Source organism: Prionailurus bengalensis, chromosome A1, assembly GCF_016509475.1.
Source record: "Prionailurus bengalensis isolate Pbe53 chromosome A1, Fcat_Pben_1.1_paternal_pri, whole genome shotgun sequence".
In the NCBI taxonomy this organism is placed as follows: domain Eukaryota; kingdom Metazoa; phylum Chordata; class Mammalia; order Carnivora; family Felidae; genus Prionailurus; species Prionailurus bengalensis.
In genome coordinates, this window is record NC_057343.1 from 14,251,641 (window position 1) to 14,267,644 (window position 16,004).

The 16,004-nt window shown below is 34.0% G+C and overlaps 1 protein-coding gene across 11 annotated transcripts in view; it reads left to right on the forward strand.

The window, feature by feature from the left end:
• NBEA (neurobeachin) overlaps positions 1–16,004 on the forward strand; it is a 685,885-nt gene that overhangs the window by 371,237 nt on the left and 298,644 nt on the right. For all 11 annotated transcript variants that reach the window (XM_043576682.1, XM_043576704.1, XM_043576721.1 and 8 more), the window contains one exon: positions 2,402–2,568. In XM_043576682.1, coding sequence (XP_043432617.1) covers positions 2,402–2,568 — 167 coding nt within the window. The remainder of the gene's footprint in view (positions 1–2,401; positions 2,569–16,004) is intronic.

The following is a 16,004-nucleotide window of genomic DNA, read 5'->3' on the forward strand; positions in this document are numbered from 1 at the left end:
GTTGTCACTTCCATACTCTTAACCTCTGCTTCATTTGTCAGATGAGACAGCACACACTTGTCATGTGAGATCGTAACAACCTTATTTTGAAAAAAAATACCAAATATTTTAAACTTTGATAAAAGTACGTGGACAATTGAGTGTATATCAAAGTGAAGCTTCATATCTCTTCAACAATAAATACCATTGGGTATTTATCAGGGGGTCCTGTTGTAATCTGGATGTCAAGAAAATTCTGAGTTATCTGTTCTTTGACAAATATGTTTAGATATAAGATATGTCAGGACTTTAAACAAAATAAGAATATTCAATTAAGTATTGACTTCCGTTAGTAAATAAGATTTAGAAAATTAACTGAATTCCCTGCAAGATGAATTTTGAGTCATTCATATTTCTAGTAAGAAAATCTAGATGCTTTGTGGGGATACAAGAAGATCAATATTTGTCATGTGAAAACATTTAAAATAGATTCTCAAGCAGCTAGGTATCAGTAACAAGCTTTAACACATATTTAACGAAGGTGAAAATTAAGCTGAAGGCAGTGTTTCTCAGCCTTTTTTTCATTAGTGCCCCCTAAGCAAGCCTTTTAGACCATTTTCACTCTAATCACCCCCTCTCCATAAAATTTTGTATCTACTAATATGCTGTATATCTGTTTATGTACTATATACACATCTGTGCTTTACACATAAAAAGAATACAATTTTTTCACACACACCCCCCCCTCGCAATACCACTTTTCACCCCCTGGGGATGAGATCATTCCTATTGAGAATGCATGGCTAAGAGTGATAAGAGGCCATGAAGTGGATGTGAAGACTCAGTGTTTTTTAGAATTATGTAAACATAAAATAAAATACTACTGTAAATCAAATTGGAGAGTATTATCCTTGTTATTTAATGGATTATACTGTTTTTTTAACTAAAATGTTTGTTTGTTCTTTTTAGGTTAGAGCTGTCTTAGTAAATGCATTGATATGTGTGTGTGTGTGTGTGTGTGTGTGTGTGTGTGTGTGTGTTTCACCATTTACCACTTTTAAGTTATAAAAAATTTCACAAAAGCCATGGCATTTTACTAGGCTTTTTGGGGGGAATTTCTCTCTCTCCCATATAAGCTTGTATTTAACAGATAAAGTATATTTAATTTGAGATGGGTACCTCACAGTTAAGTTTTTTTTTTTAGTTAACCATTGTAATTGTTAAGGAAGAAAAATGAAAATTTAATTTTGCTCTCCAATGAGCTAATGAAATATTAACCTCATTATGGAGGCAGATCATTGTACTAATTGGTGATTCCCTGTACAAAAAGATAAATTGGAAAATGAATTAATCCTCCTTACATTACTGTAGGGTTATTTCTCTGAAAGAGATAACTTGTGGTAGTAGTGGATAGAATAGACAGACTGAAGGGATATGTTCAAATACCTTCCTTGAAACAGATTTTTACATAGTAAAGATGAATGTGAGCCAATTATGTGTATTTTTTTTAGATGTGAGACTTTTTTTCTTCTAGTTATAAGACTCATATTACATACTTGGTAATGTTAAAATTTACAGTGAATCCACCCGATATAAAAATCACTATACAAAAAAAATCACACTCATAATTAAAGAGATGCTCATCTTCATCATCATATTGAACCTTTTTTATACACAGTGGGATTGATTAGCTTTGTTGCTAATGCCAGTGAGCATGAATACAGTAGCCGACAGAACAACTGATTATTAGGAAAGATAAGAACAAGATAGTTGTTATCCTGAGAACCTTTGAACACATTAAATACTAGGATTGGGAAGGATTGTAGGGAAAAGCTTACCTTATTATTTTACAAATATGAAACTGAGTATGATGATGAAATAAAACAATTTTCATAAAGTGTGAAATAAAATGCAAGCCTAAATTCCTAAATCACTGCTTTTCCTTGTACATCGCATTGCCATTTATGAGATGGAAATATTAATTAAATGGCAAGTTTTGGATCTCTATATAACTATCAGGAATGTAACGCTTTATTTTAAGTGCAATATATACTATATTGGTTAAAATAATAATTAGATTTACATTCTTAATAAACCATTATTCTAAAATGTTTTTTTTTTAATGTATTAGCAACAGACTCAGAATTTTGGGAGCCTTAAATGTCATTAATTGCTTTATATAACATGATCCAAATTATCTTCCATATACTTTATGTATAAACACATAGGACACATTTTTACCAATTTAAAAAGTAATTATAATGACTATATTCTTTAGAATAAATTTTCACAAGATTGGATTATCTGAGTTTTTAAAATTGAATTATTACCCTTTAACTGAAGGTTAGATAATATTCCTTACTTAGCCATAGCAGAAGTTATGCATTGTTAAACATTATGCACTGTTTGTATGTTTTTATAGTCTCAGTGTGCCCAGTATGCTGCTGATAGAAGAGAGGAAGAAAAGATGTGTGACCATCTTATAAGTGCTGCTAAACATCGAGATCACGTTACGGCAAACCAACTGAAACAGAAGATCCTCAATATTCTCACAAACAAGCATGGCGCTTGGGGAGCAGTTTCTCATAGGTGAGTAATAAGATTACAAGTAAATAATAATTCACAAGTTATTTATAATAGAAGTTTTAAAAATGTCCATAAACTTTAAAATTATCTAGAAAATATGATTTAAAGCATAAAAAATTGCTTGAATTTTTCCCTGATATTTTTAGTAATTCCTCTTTAGAATCCTTTGGAAGAAAAGCTAAACTTTTAACAGAAGCTCCAGTGGAAGTTATTTCTAATTTAATCCTAATACACAACATCATAAAAAAATTAGGCAAGTATTTTAGACTACTGTCTCTTACATGATGATGTGTGTTAATTCTAAGAAGTGGCTCTTTTTTTCATGTTTCAAGAGTCAACTCTTCCTACTTATTAAATTTATATCATTCTGAATTTTTCTTATAAACAGGTAATAATATAAACATTTACTGTGAAGAGTTAATACGCCCTTTTTAGAAATTTTTTTCCATATTTTTCTATTCAGTCTTTCTTGCGATGGATTTTCATTGCAGATTAGGACATTTGTGATATTATAGTGTAAGTAAAACCAAAATTGGTTGTTTATGGATTACAGATGTTCTCCTTGCTAAAGTGTTGTGGTGTAAAATTATTTTCTTTATTTTCTCTATACAATGAAGTTTTCTAGAAAAATAATAATGAAGCAGATCACTATATTTAGATTGCTAATATTCTTCATTTTTATATCTTCATTTTATTTGTTCCCATTAATTGCTTTTAAGTGTTTAGCAGAGTTTAGGGGTTGGTTAATTGTGGACAGGACACTACTAAGAAGAATTCTGATAGAAGCAATTCTGTTAGTTAGGGAAGAACATCTAGAATATGACGAGGATAGTGTTTGATCATCTGACCTGGTATTTCAAGTGTAAGATAGATTTAGTAAATCTTTTTTTTTTTAATTTTTTTATTTTTTAATATTTATTTTATTTTTGAGAGAGAGAGAGAGAGAGAGAGAGAGAGAGAGAGAGACATAGTGTGAGTGGGGGAGGGGCAGAGAGAGGTAGACACAGAATCTGAAGCAGGCTCCAGGCTCTGAGCTGTCAGCACCGAGCCTGATGCGGGGCTCGAACCTGCGAACTGTGGGATCGTGACCTGAGCCGAAGTCAGACACCCAACTGGCTGAGCCACCCAGGAGCCCCACCCTAGTAAATCTTTATTATTTTTGCGTTTAAGGTAATACTAAGAACCTTACATGAATCATTTCATTAAACCTTCATAACATCTCTACTTAGATTGATACTCAAACGTTTTCCATATTACATTGAGAAAACTGAAGCTTTCAGAGGTTACATAAAACTTACATAGTATCACACAGCTTATACAAAAAGAGACATTGTTCCAGTCAGGGTTCTCCAGAGAAACACAGAAACAGAACCAATGGGATATATGTGAGACACAGAGATATACATATAGGTATAGGTATACGTATACGTATACGTATACATATACAGATTTATTTTAAAGAATTGGTTCACATGATTGTCAAGGCTGGTAAATCTGAAATAACGTATTCCAGTCACTGCGGCTTTCTCCTATTTTTTTAGGCTTTGGGACATGCTTACTCTACTTAGAATGCTTTTTCCCAAACATTCTATGCAGCTAGCTCTCCTACTTCCTTCCAGTTTTAATTCAAATGGTACTTTCTCAAAAGAGCCTTCTGTAGCCACTCTGTCTAAAATTCTACTTCTTCTCCCAACTATTTTATATTGTATTTTTCTGCTTTACTTTCCTTTCCAACATTTATTTCTATCTTACGTATTATATCCTTTACTTATTTGTCACTTGTATTGTTTTGTGTCCCACCAGCATCCAATTCCATAATGGAAGGGATTTTCTCTCTTTTGTCCACAGTAATATACCTAGCACCTAGAATAATGCCTGATACATGTAGATGTTAAATAAATATCCATTGACTGAGTTAATAAATGAATACTTAATGTATACCCTTTTTTAGAGTGATACTGGGGATGAGTAGAAAAATAAATTAGTCTATTGTCTGGGACAATTTTATATTTTAAATGAAATTATTTTATTAAATGACAAAATGTACTTATCCTTGCATAAAACCAAAGTTCAATTCATCTGGGAATTAGGATGAACAATTCCTGTATCATTGGGTTATTTTAATGGTAAAATAAAACATGCAAAATACTTAACACGATGTCTAACACAGAGTAGACTTCTCATATTTGTTAGTCTCTCTTCTTTTTTGGTAGCTCTTTGAAAAAAACTTTAAAAAGACTTATTTTTTTAGAGCAGTTTTAGGTTTACAACAGAGATCTCCCTTATATCCTCTCCCAACACACATGTGTACCCTCCCCCATAATCAAGGTCATTCAACCAAATTGTACATTTGTTACCAAGAATGAACCTACATTGACACATCATAATCACCCAGTCCATAGTCTACCTAAGGGTTCACTCTTGGCGTTGTATATTCTGTGGGTCAGGACAAATATGTGATGACATATATCCATCATTTTAATATCATACATAGTATTAAATTTTATTTATTTATTTATTTGTTTTTTATATTTATTTATTTTTGAGAGACAGAGCATGAGCAGGGGAGGGGCATAAAGAGAGGGAGACACAGAATCAGAAGCAGGCTCCAGGCTCCAAGCTGTCAGCACAGAGCCCGACGCGGGGCTGAAACCCACAAACCGTGAGATCAAGACCTGAGCCGAAGTCAGACACTCAACCTACTAAGCCATCCAGGCACCCCCATACATAGCATTTTAACTGCCCTAAAAATTCTGTGTTCTGCCTATTCATCTCTTTTCCCCACCCCTGGCAACCACTAATTTTTTTTTTAAATTTTATCCATAGTTTTGCCTTCTCCAGAATGTCATATAGTTGAAATCATACAGTATGTAACCTTTTCAGACTGAATTCTTTTACTTAGTTACATGCAATTAAGGTTCCTCCATGTCCTTTCATGGCTTGATGGCTCATTTTCTTTTAGCACTGCATAGTATTCCATTGTCTGGATGTATTTATCCATTCACCCAGTGTATTTATCCATTCACCTACTAAAGAGCATCTTGTTTGTTTCCAAGTTTTGGCAGCTGTAAATAAAGCTGCTGTAAACATCCATGTACAGGTTTTTGTGTAGGCATTGGTTTTCAGCTCCTTTGGGTAAATACCAAAAGGCATGATGCTAGATGGTATGGTAAGAGTATGTTTAGTTTTACAAGAAACCACCGGAGTATCTTCCAAGTGGCTACAACATTTTGCATTCTCAGCACCAATATATAAGAATTGCTATTGTTCTCCCTCCTTGCCAGCATTAGGTATTGTCAGAATTCCAGATTTTGGCCATTCAAATAGGTATATAGTGGTATCTCGTTTTGATATGCATATTCCTGATGACACATGATGTGGAACATCATGTCATGTGCTTGTTTTCCATTTGTACATCTTTGGTGAGGTGTCTGTTAAGGATTTGGCCCATTTTTTTAATAAGGCTGTTTTCTTATTATTGAGTTCTAAGAATTATTTGTATATTTTGCATAACAGTCCTCTATCAGATGTGTTTTTTGCAAATATTTTCTCTCAGTCTGTGGCTTATTTTTTCATTGTCTTGATAGTGTCTTTTGTAGTGCAGAAGTTTTTCATTTTAACAAAGTCCAGTTTCTGTTATGTCTTCCATGGATAGTATCTTTGATGTTGTACCTAAAAAGGTACCACCAAAAAGTAATAATAATAAAAATGATAATAATAAATTTTAACAAGGCACCAACAGTACCAAACATCATCTAGGTTTCGATGTCATCTTCTAGGAGTTTTATGGTTTTACATTTTACAGTTAGGTCTGTGATCCATTTTTAGCTAATTTTTTTTTGAAGTGTGTTAAGTTTGTAGTCTATTTGTGGGCACTTTGTTCCACTGACCTATTTGTTCTTTCACCGATGCCTTATTGTCTTGGCCAATGTAGCTTTTCATAGTTCTATAAACTAATTTGTTCTTCTCCTTCCAACTTAAAAATTACTTCTTAAAGTAATTTTCCATGCCACTTAATCACCCTCTAACTTGCAATATATAGCTCTAATCTATTGATTTTATTCATATAATGAACAGATAGCTCTTATTAGCATAGTGGGAAGCAAAGTAGAATAACTCCCTCCCTCGCTTAGTTCATAGAAGTCCAATAGAAGAGACATATTACACGAACCAAATGATTATAGAAATAAAAGATGTAAAGGCAAACTTTGGCAATTACTAGGAAAGAAAAGTACAGGCTGCTCTGAAGGAGAGAGTATATACAGCAAAGGATCTTCATTTAGATTCAGAAGTCAGGGAAGTCTTCTTTAAAGAAGTTCTATTTGAATTAGGTACTCAAGGAATAAGCAGGGAATCATCAGTAGAGGCTGGGGTATAGAATATTCTAGAGAAAAATATTACAAAGACTCAGAATTTAGAAATAATAAAATGAGGGGCGCCTGGGTGGCGCAGTTGGTTAAGCGTCCGACTTCAGCCAGGTCACGATCTGGCGGTCCGGGAGTTCGAGCCCCGCGTCAGGCTCTGGGCTGATGGCTCAGAGCCTGGAGCCTGTTTCCGATTCTGTGTCTCCCTCTCTCTCTGCCCCTCCCCCGTTCATGCTCTGTCTCTCTCTGTCCCAAAAATAAATAAACGTTGAAAAAAAATTAAAAAAAAAAAAGTAATAATAAAATGAACAGAAAGGAGGCTAGTATGTCTAGAACTTACTGAGCACTGGAGATAGGTGTTTGAGATAAGGCCGGATAGTAACATATGAGCTAGATGATTTAAAGTCTTGTAGATACTGTTAAAGATTCATGACTTTATCCTAAGTGGCATGAAAAGCAGTGAGAGGCTTTGAGCAAAAGAGTCACATGATCTGATATATGTTTTAAAAGATCAGTCTGTCTTTTTCTGTATGACTTATTTCACTTAGCATAACACTCTCCAGTTCCATCCACGTTGCTACAAAAGGCCATATTTCATTCTTTCTCATTGCCACGTAGCATTCCATTGTGTACATAAAGCACAATTTCTTTATCCATTCATCAGTTGATGGACATTTAGGCTCTTTCCATAATTTGGCCATTGTTGAAAGTGCTGCTATGAACATTGGGGTACAAGTGCCCCTATGCATCAGCACTCCTGTATCCCTTGGGTAAATTCCTAGCAGTGATATTGCTGGGTCATAGGGTAGATCTATTTTTAATTTTTTGAGGAACCTCCACACTGTTTTCCAGAGTGGCTGTACCAGTTTGCATTCCCACCAACAGTGCAAGAGGGTTCCCGTTTCTCCACATCCTCTCCAACATCTGTAGTCTCCTGATTTGTTCATTTTGGCCACTCTGACTGGCGTGAGGTGATATCTGTGTGGTTTTGATTTGTATTTCCCTGATGAGGAGTGATATTGAGCGTCATTTCATGTGTCTGTTGACCATCTGGATGTCTTCTTTGGAAAAGTGTCTCTCCATGTCTTCTGCCCATTTCTTCACTGGATTATTTGTTTTTTGGGTGTGGAGTTTGGTGAGCTCTTTATAGATTTTGGATACTAGCCATTTGTCCTATATATCATTTGCAAATATCTTTTCCCATTCCGTCGGTTGCCTTTTAGTTTTGTTGATTGTTTCCTTTGCAGTGCAGAAGCCTTTTATCTTCATGAGGTCACAATAGTTCATTTTTGCTTTTAATTCCCTTGCCTTTGGAGATATGTCAAGTAAGAAATTGCTGCGGCTGAGGTCAGAGAGGTTTTTTCCTGCCTTCTCCTCCAGGGTTTTGATGGTTTCCTGTCTCACATTTAGGTCCTTTATCCATTTTGAGTTTATTTTTGTGAATGGTGTGAGAAAGTGGTCTAGTTTCAACCTTCTGCATGTTGCTGTCCAGTTCTCCCAGCACCATTTGTTAAAGAGGCTGTCTTTTTTCCATTGGATATTCTTTCCTGCTTTGTCAAAGATTAGTTGGCCTAGTATGACTAAAATTAAAACAAAACAAAAACCTTACAATGTAAGACCTGGCAAAGAGGTAAGATGTAGCTGGAACCCACATACATTGCTGATACAGGTACAAAATGGTGCATCTTCTTTGGAAGAAAGTTTGGAAAACAGTTTATTTGTTTTTTTTTAATACAATGAGACATACAGTTACTACATGACATAACAATCCTACTCCTAAGTATTTACTCCAGGAGAAATGAAAACGTACATTCACACAAAAACTTGTACATTCGTGCAAAAAAACTTGCACATTAATGCTTAAAGCATGCCCCTAAATAGCATAAATGCTCTTCAACTAGTATATGGATAAATAACCAGTACATCCATATAATGGAATAGTACTCAGCACTATAAAGAATAGACTATCGTTATATGCAACAGCCTAATGAATCTCAAATGTATTTTGCAAAGTGAAAGCAGCCAGACTCAAAAGAACACAAATGGTATAATTCCATTTATGCAACAGCTGGAAAAAACAAAACCTTAGGCAAATAAAACACAGCGGTGGATTCCAAGGGTTAACAGTAGAAAGAGAATTTGACCAGAAAGGGACAACATGAGGGAGCTTTCAGGATGATGAAGTTGTTCTATATCTTGATTGTGGTAGTGGTTTCATGATTCTGCCTTTGTCAAGATCCTGCCTGTACAGCAAGAAGAGTGAATTTTACTGTATATAAATTAATTAATTGTTTTTAAGCCTTTGGGCTAAGATCAAGTGTATATAAATTAATTAAGTTTTCAAAAACTAAAATAAAAAAAAAATCAAAGGCCCAGAGAAGTCTTTATAGATGGCTTTTGAACTGTGAATACTAATGTTTACCTAACTATATTATACTTTTAATATAGAGAATTAAAATCACATATTATTTATTCACTGTTTTAAAGTTAAATAAATTGCAACTGAGATTATCTCAATTACTTTCATGCCAACAAGGTGTATTGGTCTGTAATCTAAAGCACATAAGTTTGATTTTCCCATAACTAATACCTCTAAATGAATTAATTTTCACTATGTGTATTTTTTTAATTATATAGTTTTTAAATCCTAAAGTAAATGTAGTAAATATACTATTATCTAGTAAAGATTTTGAAATGTTCAGAGGGAGAAGAAAAAAGAATTTTCTTTCCAGTAATTTGCAAGTGAAGTGTCAAGATTTAAATTAGGAATGTGCTCTACACTCAGTGAATACAGTTGTAGCAAGCTGTTATCAAGTATATTGGTAGTAACTGAGTTAGACTAAACAATCTACTAATTTTGATCACTGTAATAATGTGTGATATAAGAGGGGGAAAAACCTGCTTAGAAATCATATATGTGTGTGTGTGTGTGTGTGTGTGTGTGTGTGTGTGTGTGTCTCACAACCTATATTTGTTTTATGGCAGTGAAGTTTCATAAAAACTTAGGCCACAGCTTCATAAGAGCTAGGTAAATGCACATAACAGGGTCAAATGGGAAGATGGCGTACTTATTGGATTTCAACCTGAGATCCTACACCTCCAAAACAAGAGTTCTCAGACTCACCGTATCATGATTTTAAAGTCAAAATAATAACTTAAAGTTACATAAAGAATGAGTAGGTAGTGCTGTGGAGTAATAATTGTATGTTTTGGAAATAAATTCTGTATTTGAAATATTCTGAAAGAGTCACATTAACTTTCGCTTTCTGACTTTTTCTTCTGTTTCCCTTATTTTTAAATATTCATATTTAGGAGTGCCTGGGTGGCTCAGTTGGTTGTGTCTGGCTTCGGGTCATGAGTTCGAGCCCCCCGTCAGGCTCTGTGCTGACAGCTCAGAGCCTGGAGCCTGCTTCAGATTATGTGTCTCCCTCTCTTTCTGCCCCTCCCCCTGCTCAAGTTCTCTCTAAAATGAATAAATGTTTTAAAAATTAAAATAAATATTCATATTTACATATGGGTATGAACTACAACCACTGCACTTGGATATTTATTTAATCCCAAATTAATTTGCACTGAGTCCCTTCATGGGGCTTTTGGAAAATCCAATCATAATCATTAATAGGACCCTACATATACATTCCTGGATTATGCAGAGATTTTTAGTAATCTTATTAATATAAAGCCATGGGATCCTCATTTCACTCTGGGCCCCAGAGATACGCCTGATTTATGCTTGAAGGTAGGTCTATTTCTGGACAAAATGAGATATTAGGTTCTACATTAATGCAAAGAGCTGTGGCCCCCTCAGGGTACAACCATATATGTTTCTGCTATTTCATTGGGAGTAAATATACCCCCCCACTTTCAGGACCTTCTTCATACATCATCTTCTCAGTTCTGGAATAAACTCAGACCCTGGATACTTCAGTCTCTTTACACCTCAAGCCTCCATGTCCATCATTTCTTTAGGATAGCTGAGCTACTTTTTAAAAGGAATATATCTTATCACTGCTGAAAAGATAAGAGTAGCGTCAGATTTGCTAGATTCAAAACCCCGGTTGTTTGGGAGGGGTTGGCATAGAGTGAAGTCAAGATTTTGCTTATTTTTCTCATCCGTTTAGATTCTATAGCCCAAACCTTTCTACAGCTATCCTGGGGCATCTGTTTGAGGCACAGGTTCTGTGATCATGGAACATATTTTATTTTTCATTCAGAATTTGAACCTTTGGCATTCACCTCACTGTATTCTAATTGTGGTTGCTAATTCTAACTGCTCTAATCAAAAACACAAATCTAAAATTAAGTAGAGTCATTATGACTTAATAATTAACTAGATACGATGTTGTCTAAGTTATTCTCATCATTCACTGGGTGAATGGTGGGGCCATTCTTAGAATTGAAAAATACTCAAGGAACTGGTGTAGATGGGAAGATGATTATTGAGTTTGCCTTGCCCATGGCATATTCTAGTGTAATTACCCACCACAAAATTGGAAGTAGAGCCATATGTCATTAGTTCCCTAGTTATGCATGTGATAACTTTCTCAGACATGGCCAAAGCATGTTTTCTAATCCAAATTTCATTTCTCCTATTCACCCAGTAAAGGGCATCTAGGAGACATCCTTGATTTACTTCTTTCTTTCAGCCCTCCCTCTCCCCATAAAACACAGATACACAAATTGCCCCTCAGAAGATGTTGTCAGAAATACATTTAGGATATACACTTTCTTCTTGGAAGAAGTAGAAGAATATAGTAGATTCTTCCAAGGTTGTGTTTTACTGGGTAGGTTCATCAAGGCAAATGAGCAGAGATATTAAGAAGTAAGAAATTGTTTGAAGTGATAGATTGTGTACTTAGTCTAAGATAGTTCAGGGAGGACTGTAAAAAAAGAAAGGAGATTGATAGGCAGATAATAATGGAGTCAAGAAAACAAGAGTCAGTGAGCTGAAAGAATGGGAAGTTTTAGGATGTTTTAATTCAAAATTTCAGAACGACGTCACTACAAGATTGACAAATTCAGAATGTGGTCCTGAAAGTGGTTGTGGGGTCAAGCTGAAGGTCATGGTAATGATGAGCTCGAGAAACTGAAAAAGATGGAGCCTTGCATGTGGCACACATTGGATTACCCAAGACAATTCCAGTATTTGGGATGGAAAGAAAGGTTGTCAGCATCCTCTAAGTCTCCGGTAAATAGAAGGAATGGCCTGGGATGCTGATACAAGCCTCCATATGGGGAGAAGAATAGGTGGGATTGCCAGATTTAGCAAGAGCCTCAAAGGAATCTCAAAGCTCATCTTCCCTATATATATATACATATATATGTACATATATGTACACACATATGTACATATGTACATATATGTACACATATACATATGTATACATATATGTGTGTGTATATATATATATACATATATTACATATGTATATGTATTTATTATCTTCCCTAAGTATATATGTGTGTCTATGTATGTGTGTATGTGAGTGTATATATATCTCCAAATGAATAGAGGTAAAAAATATACCACAGGATGGCAGAAATTTAAAAAGCCTATGAGGTCATTTTCCCTGATAGAAATCTAATGCAGATCACATAGGCAAGAGCAATGTTTTGAAAGGACGAGGTGATATAAATCAATAGTGATTCTATGGGTCAGACCAAAAATGTCTATAATTTGAATATGAAGATGATCAGGCTGAAACCTTTATGACCCACTTGATTGCCAGCCTTATTTCTGCTGCCCTTTTTCCTAAAATATATAGTTTTTAAAAATTAGGATGACTATTTTAATAGGCCTCATAATAAGATACTTTGTAAAATGCTTAATACATAGAATTGTATAAAATACACAAGAAAGAAAAAAATCAATAAGCAGAATATAAAATAAACATCTCACAAATATTAGACTACTTTCTCAGCTGTGGAAGTCATTAGGTTTAAAACAAAAATTAAAGCTTTGGATCTTCACATTAATGAAACTTCTCCTTGGTTTACTAAACAAATGGCATAAAATTTAAAAATTTTTGACCATTTGCGACAAGTGCCTGGAATTAAAGGGAGATGATCACAGTCCCTCAGTCGTTTATTGGGCTACTAATTAAAATATGCATTTATGAAACCATAGGAAATATTTCTCAAGCAGTAACATCTGCTATCTTGGCAGATGGTATTTTTGCTGGAATCATTAAAGATGGTACCTTATTAGGCTGTCGAGAAGAATCTCTGGACTCTTTTGATTTAATTGTTTTTATAAGCTTATATTTTAGATTAGACATTTTCAGTTAAATATCACTGTATTCCCTAAAATAATATGCTCAACCCATTGACTTTTTGAAAATCGTAGAGACATATAAGAATGTTTAGTAATTTGAATTCAACCAGTATTTTTCTCTATAAAGATCCTCTTTTTATAACTGCATATCATATATATTTTTGTTTTTATAAATGAAATGAGTAAATTAGCTTACAATGGCGTTGCTCTGTATTTGCACACTAAAGTTTTGTACATTAGACTGTCAAGTGTTTTTTGCTATTTGTGTTCACAAGGAGTTTGCTGTCTTTTGTCAATAATAAGGGTTGCTTGTTTGGTTGGAAAGTGCCATTGCCCTAGAGTGCTGTATTTTGAAGTCATCTGTCATGGATACATTATAGAGAGAAGACTATTTATGTTTATGGCATTTTAAGTAACTGAGTTAAACCCTTTGGAATATAGAGAAATGGCGTGTTTACTGTCATCACTGTTCACTTAATCTTGTGACCCTGACATGGTAGCATTCCCATAAATCTCCCTGTGGGTAGTTCAATAAAACAGATGAACATCAAAATGTAATGATTGTTTCAGCTTTAGGAATTAACTACGTGATGGAATAAATATGGCCCAGATAGTAGTAATGTTACAGAAGCATTTTACTACTCCCTTTTTCTAACAAGTAACACTAGAAAATAATTATGTATTACAGTTTGTGTTCTATTTTCAGATATTTGCAGTACCTTGTAGTCCTATCATTAAAAGAAAAAGGAAATAGATTTAAAAAATATTTGTATTTTGACATTTTTTAAAGCAGTTTAAATTTTTTGGTGTATTTAAGGCTCCAAAAATAGTAAAATTGGTTTCTGCAAGGATATTTTAATATAACTTTTTATTGTGTTTTCATTGTATTACATCTTTGTTATTTTTTCTATATTCATTTTTAAAAAATACTTGCCATTATATAATTTCTCAAACATAAATTTTTTACTTCAGTAGTTTTTTTACACCACTCATTTTGTAAGCATCTATTGAGGCATTCAGGAAAAATAATTGGGGACAGTGAGGCATTCCAAAAAATAATAATAATAATTAACATGAAACACTAAGATAAATCAGTGGAAGAAACTAAAAGGACGTAACACCCAGTTCTCACTATACCACATTCCAGAGGTCACGTCCACAAACTAGAAGAAAATCCAACTCATAAATGCTATTAATACACTTACTGCTTAGATAATAGATCTATAGGATGAAATGATCTGAAAACAAGTTACTTTTGCCTCCCAATTTCCATATGTAAAAAACTTTTGTCAGTTTAGTTTGGTATGATAAAACCTCTAAGCCTCTTTTCAAATAGGATTTTGTACTTTGGCTACTAATAATCCAATTTGCATGATAATGATAAATTCTAAACACCAAACTGTGCTGTATAATGTAAAACCTGTGGGGGAAAGCATAGAAATTATATTTTTATACAAGTTATTATAAAAATATATATAACAGATCTATAAAAAGACCATCATAAGCATTTTCAGTAGCAACCCAGGCAGAAAACTAAGAAAATGAAGGGCTCTGAACCCTGTCAGAAAAGAAGGCCAATTACTAATATGATACAAGACCCCAGGAAAAATAAGATTGACCTTACTAATTAAATCTTTGAGCATTAACATCAAGTTGAAAAACAGTCTTCCATGAAGAGAAGGTTGATGTGTAATACTTAATAAATAAATGATCAGCTACTTTACCTTAGGTAACCAAGCCCTAATAATACTTTCTTGTATTTTTAATAGCCTTTCAAAATGATAAGAGCCCTAAAAATTTGATTGTGGACAGTGTTAAGACACAAACTGTTTTCTGTTAAGTGGGATTCTTTTCTGTTAGCTATTAATATTCAGTAAATAGCTACCAAATTGCAATCAAGCACTCAATAGATAAAAATACTATTCAGAGCTAGGTAACAGGATATTACATAAGAAGGATTTTTATGTGTTTTCAGTCTTAACATAAACCTTAAAAATTAAGTATGGCTATGTTCTGGATTAAGAAAGACTTTCAAGGGCTAGGCAAAAAAAAATAGTAAATATAAACTATCATATAGGCATTTTTAAAGCTTATAAACTAGATTTATCCAACTGAGTAAATAGAATGGTTTTTTTTTTTAGAATATTTTAAGTTACATTTTTAACCAGTAAATTAACAAACATATCAAATAGCTAAAAAATACCTTAACTTCTTTAAAAGCACTTATTAAGCATATGATAATTAAGTGATAATTAAAGTTTTCACCATTCAGTAAATTTGATGGTGCCATGATCAGAGGTAGGCGAATATTGGTTCTAAGCATTAATAGTTCAAGGGCACTTAAGTGATGAGTGGATGTCATTGTAATCAGTCATTCCCTTGAGGAGCATCATGTCTGTGATACTTAGTTTAAAATAAATTTGATAAATCAATTAAGGCTTTTTTCTCTAGTTAATCCCAACTACTTTTTATTTACCATCTTCCAGATTATTTTCAATTAAAATTCAACTTTTTTGATCTATAAAATGATAGTCTTCTCACAACCTTTTTTTTTTTCTTAAATTTTTTTTTTCAACGTTTATTTATTTTTGGGACAGAGAGAGACAGAGCATGAACGGGGGAGGGGCAGAGAGAGAGGGAGACACAGAATCGGAAACAGGCTCCAGGCTCTGGGCCATCAGCCCAGAGCCTGATGCGGGGCTCAAACTCACGGACCACGAGATCGTGACCTGGCTGAAGTCGGACACTTAACGGACTGCGCCACCCAGGCGCCCCTAGTCATCTCACAACCTTATGTGTGC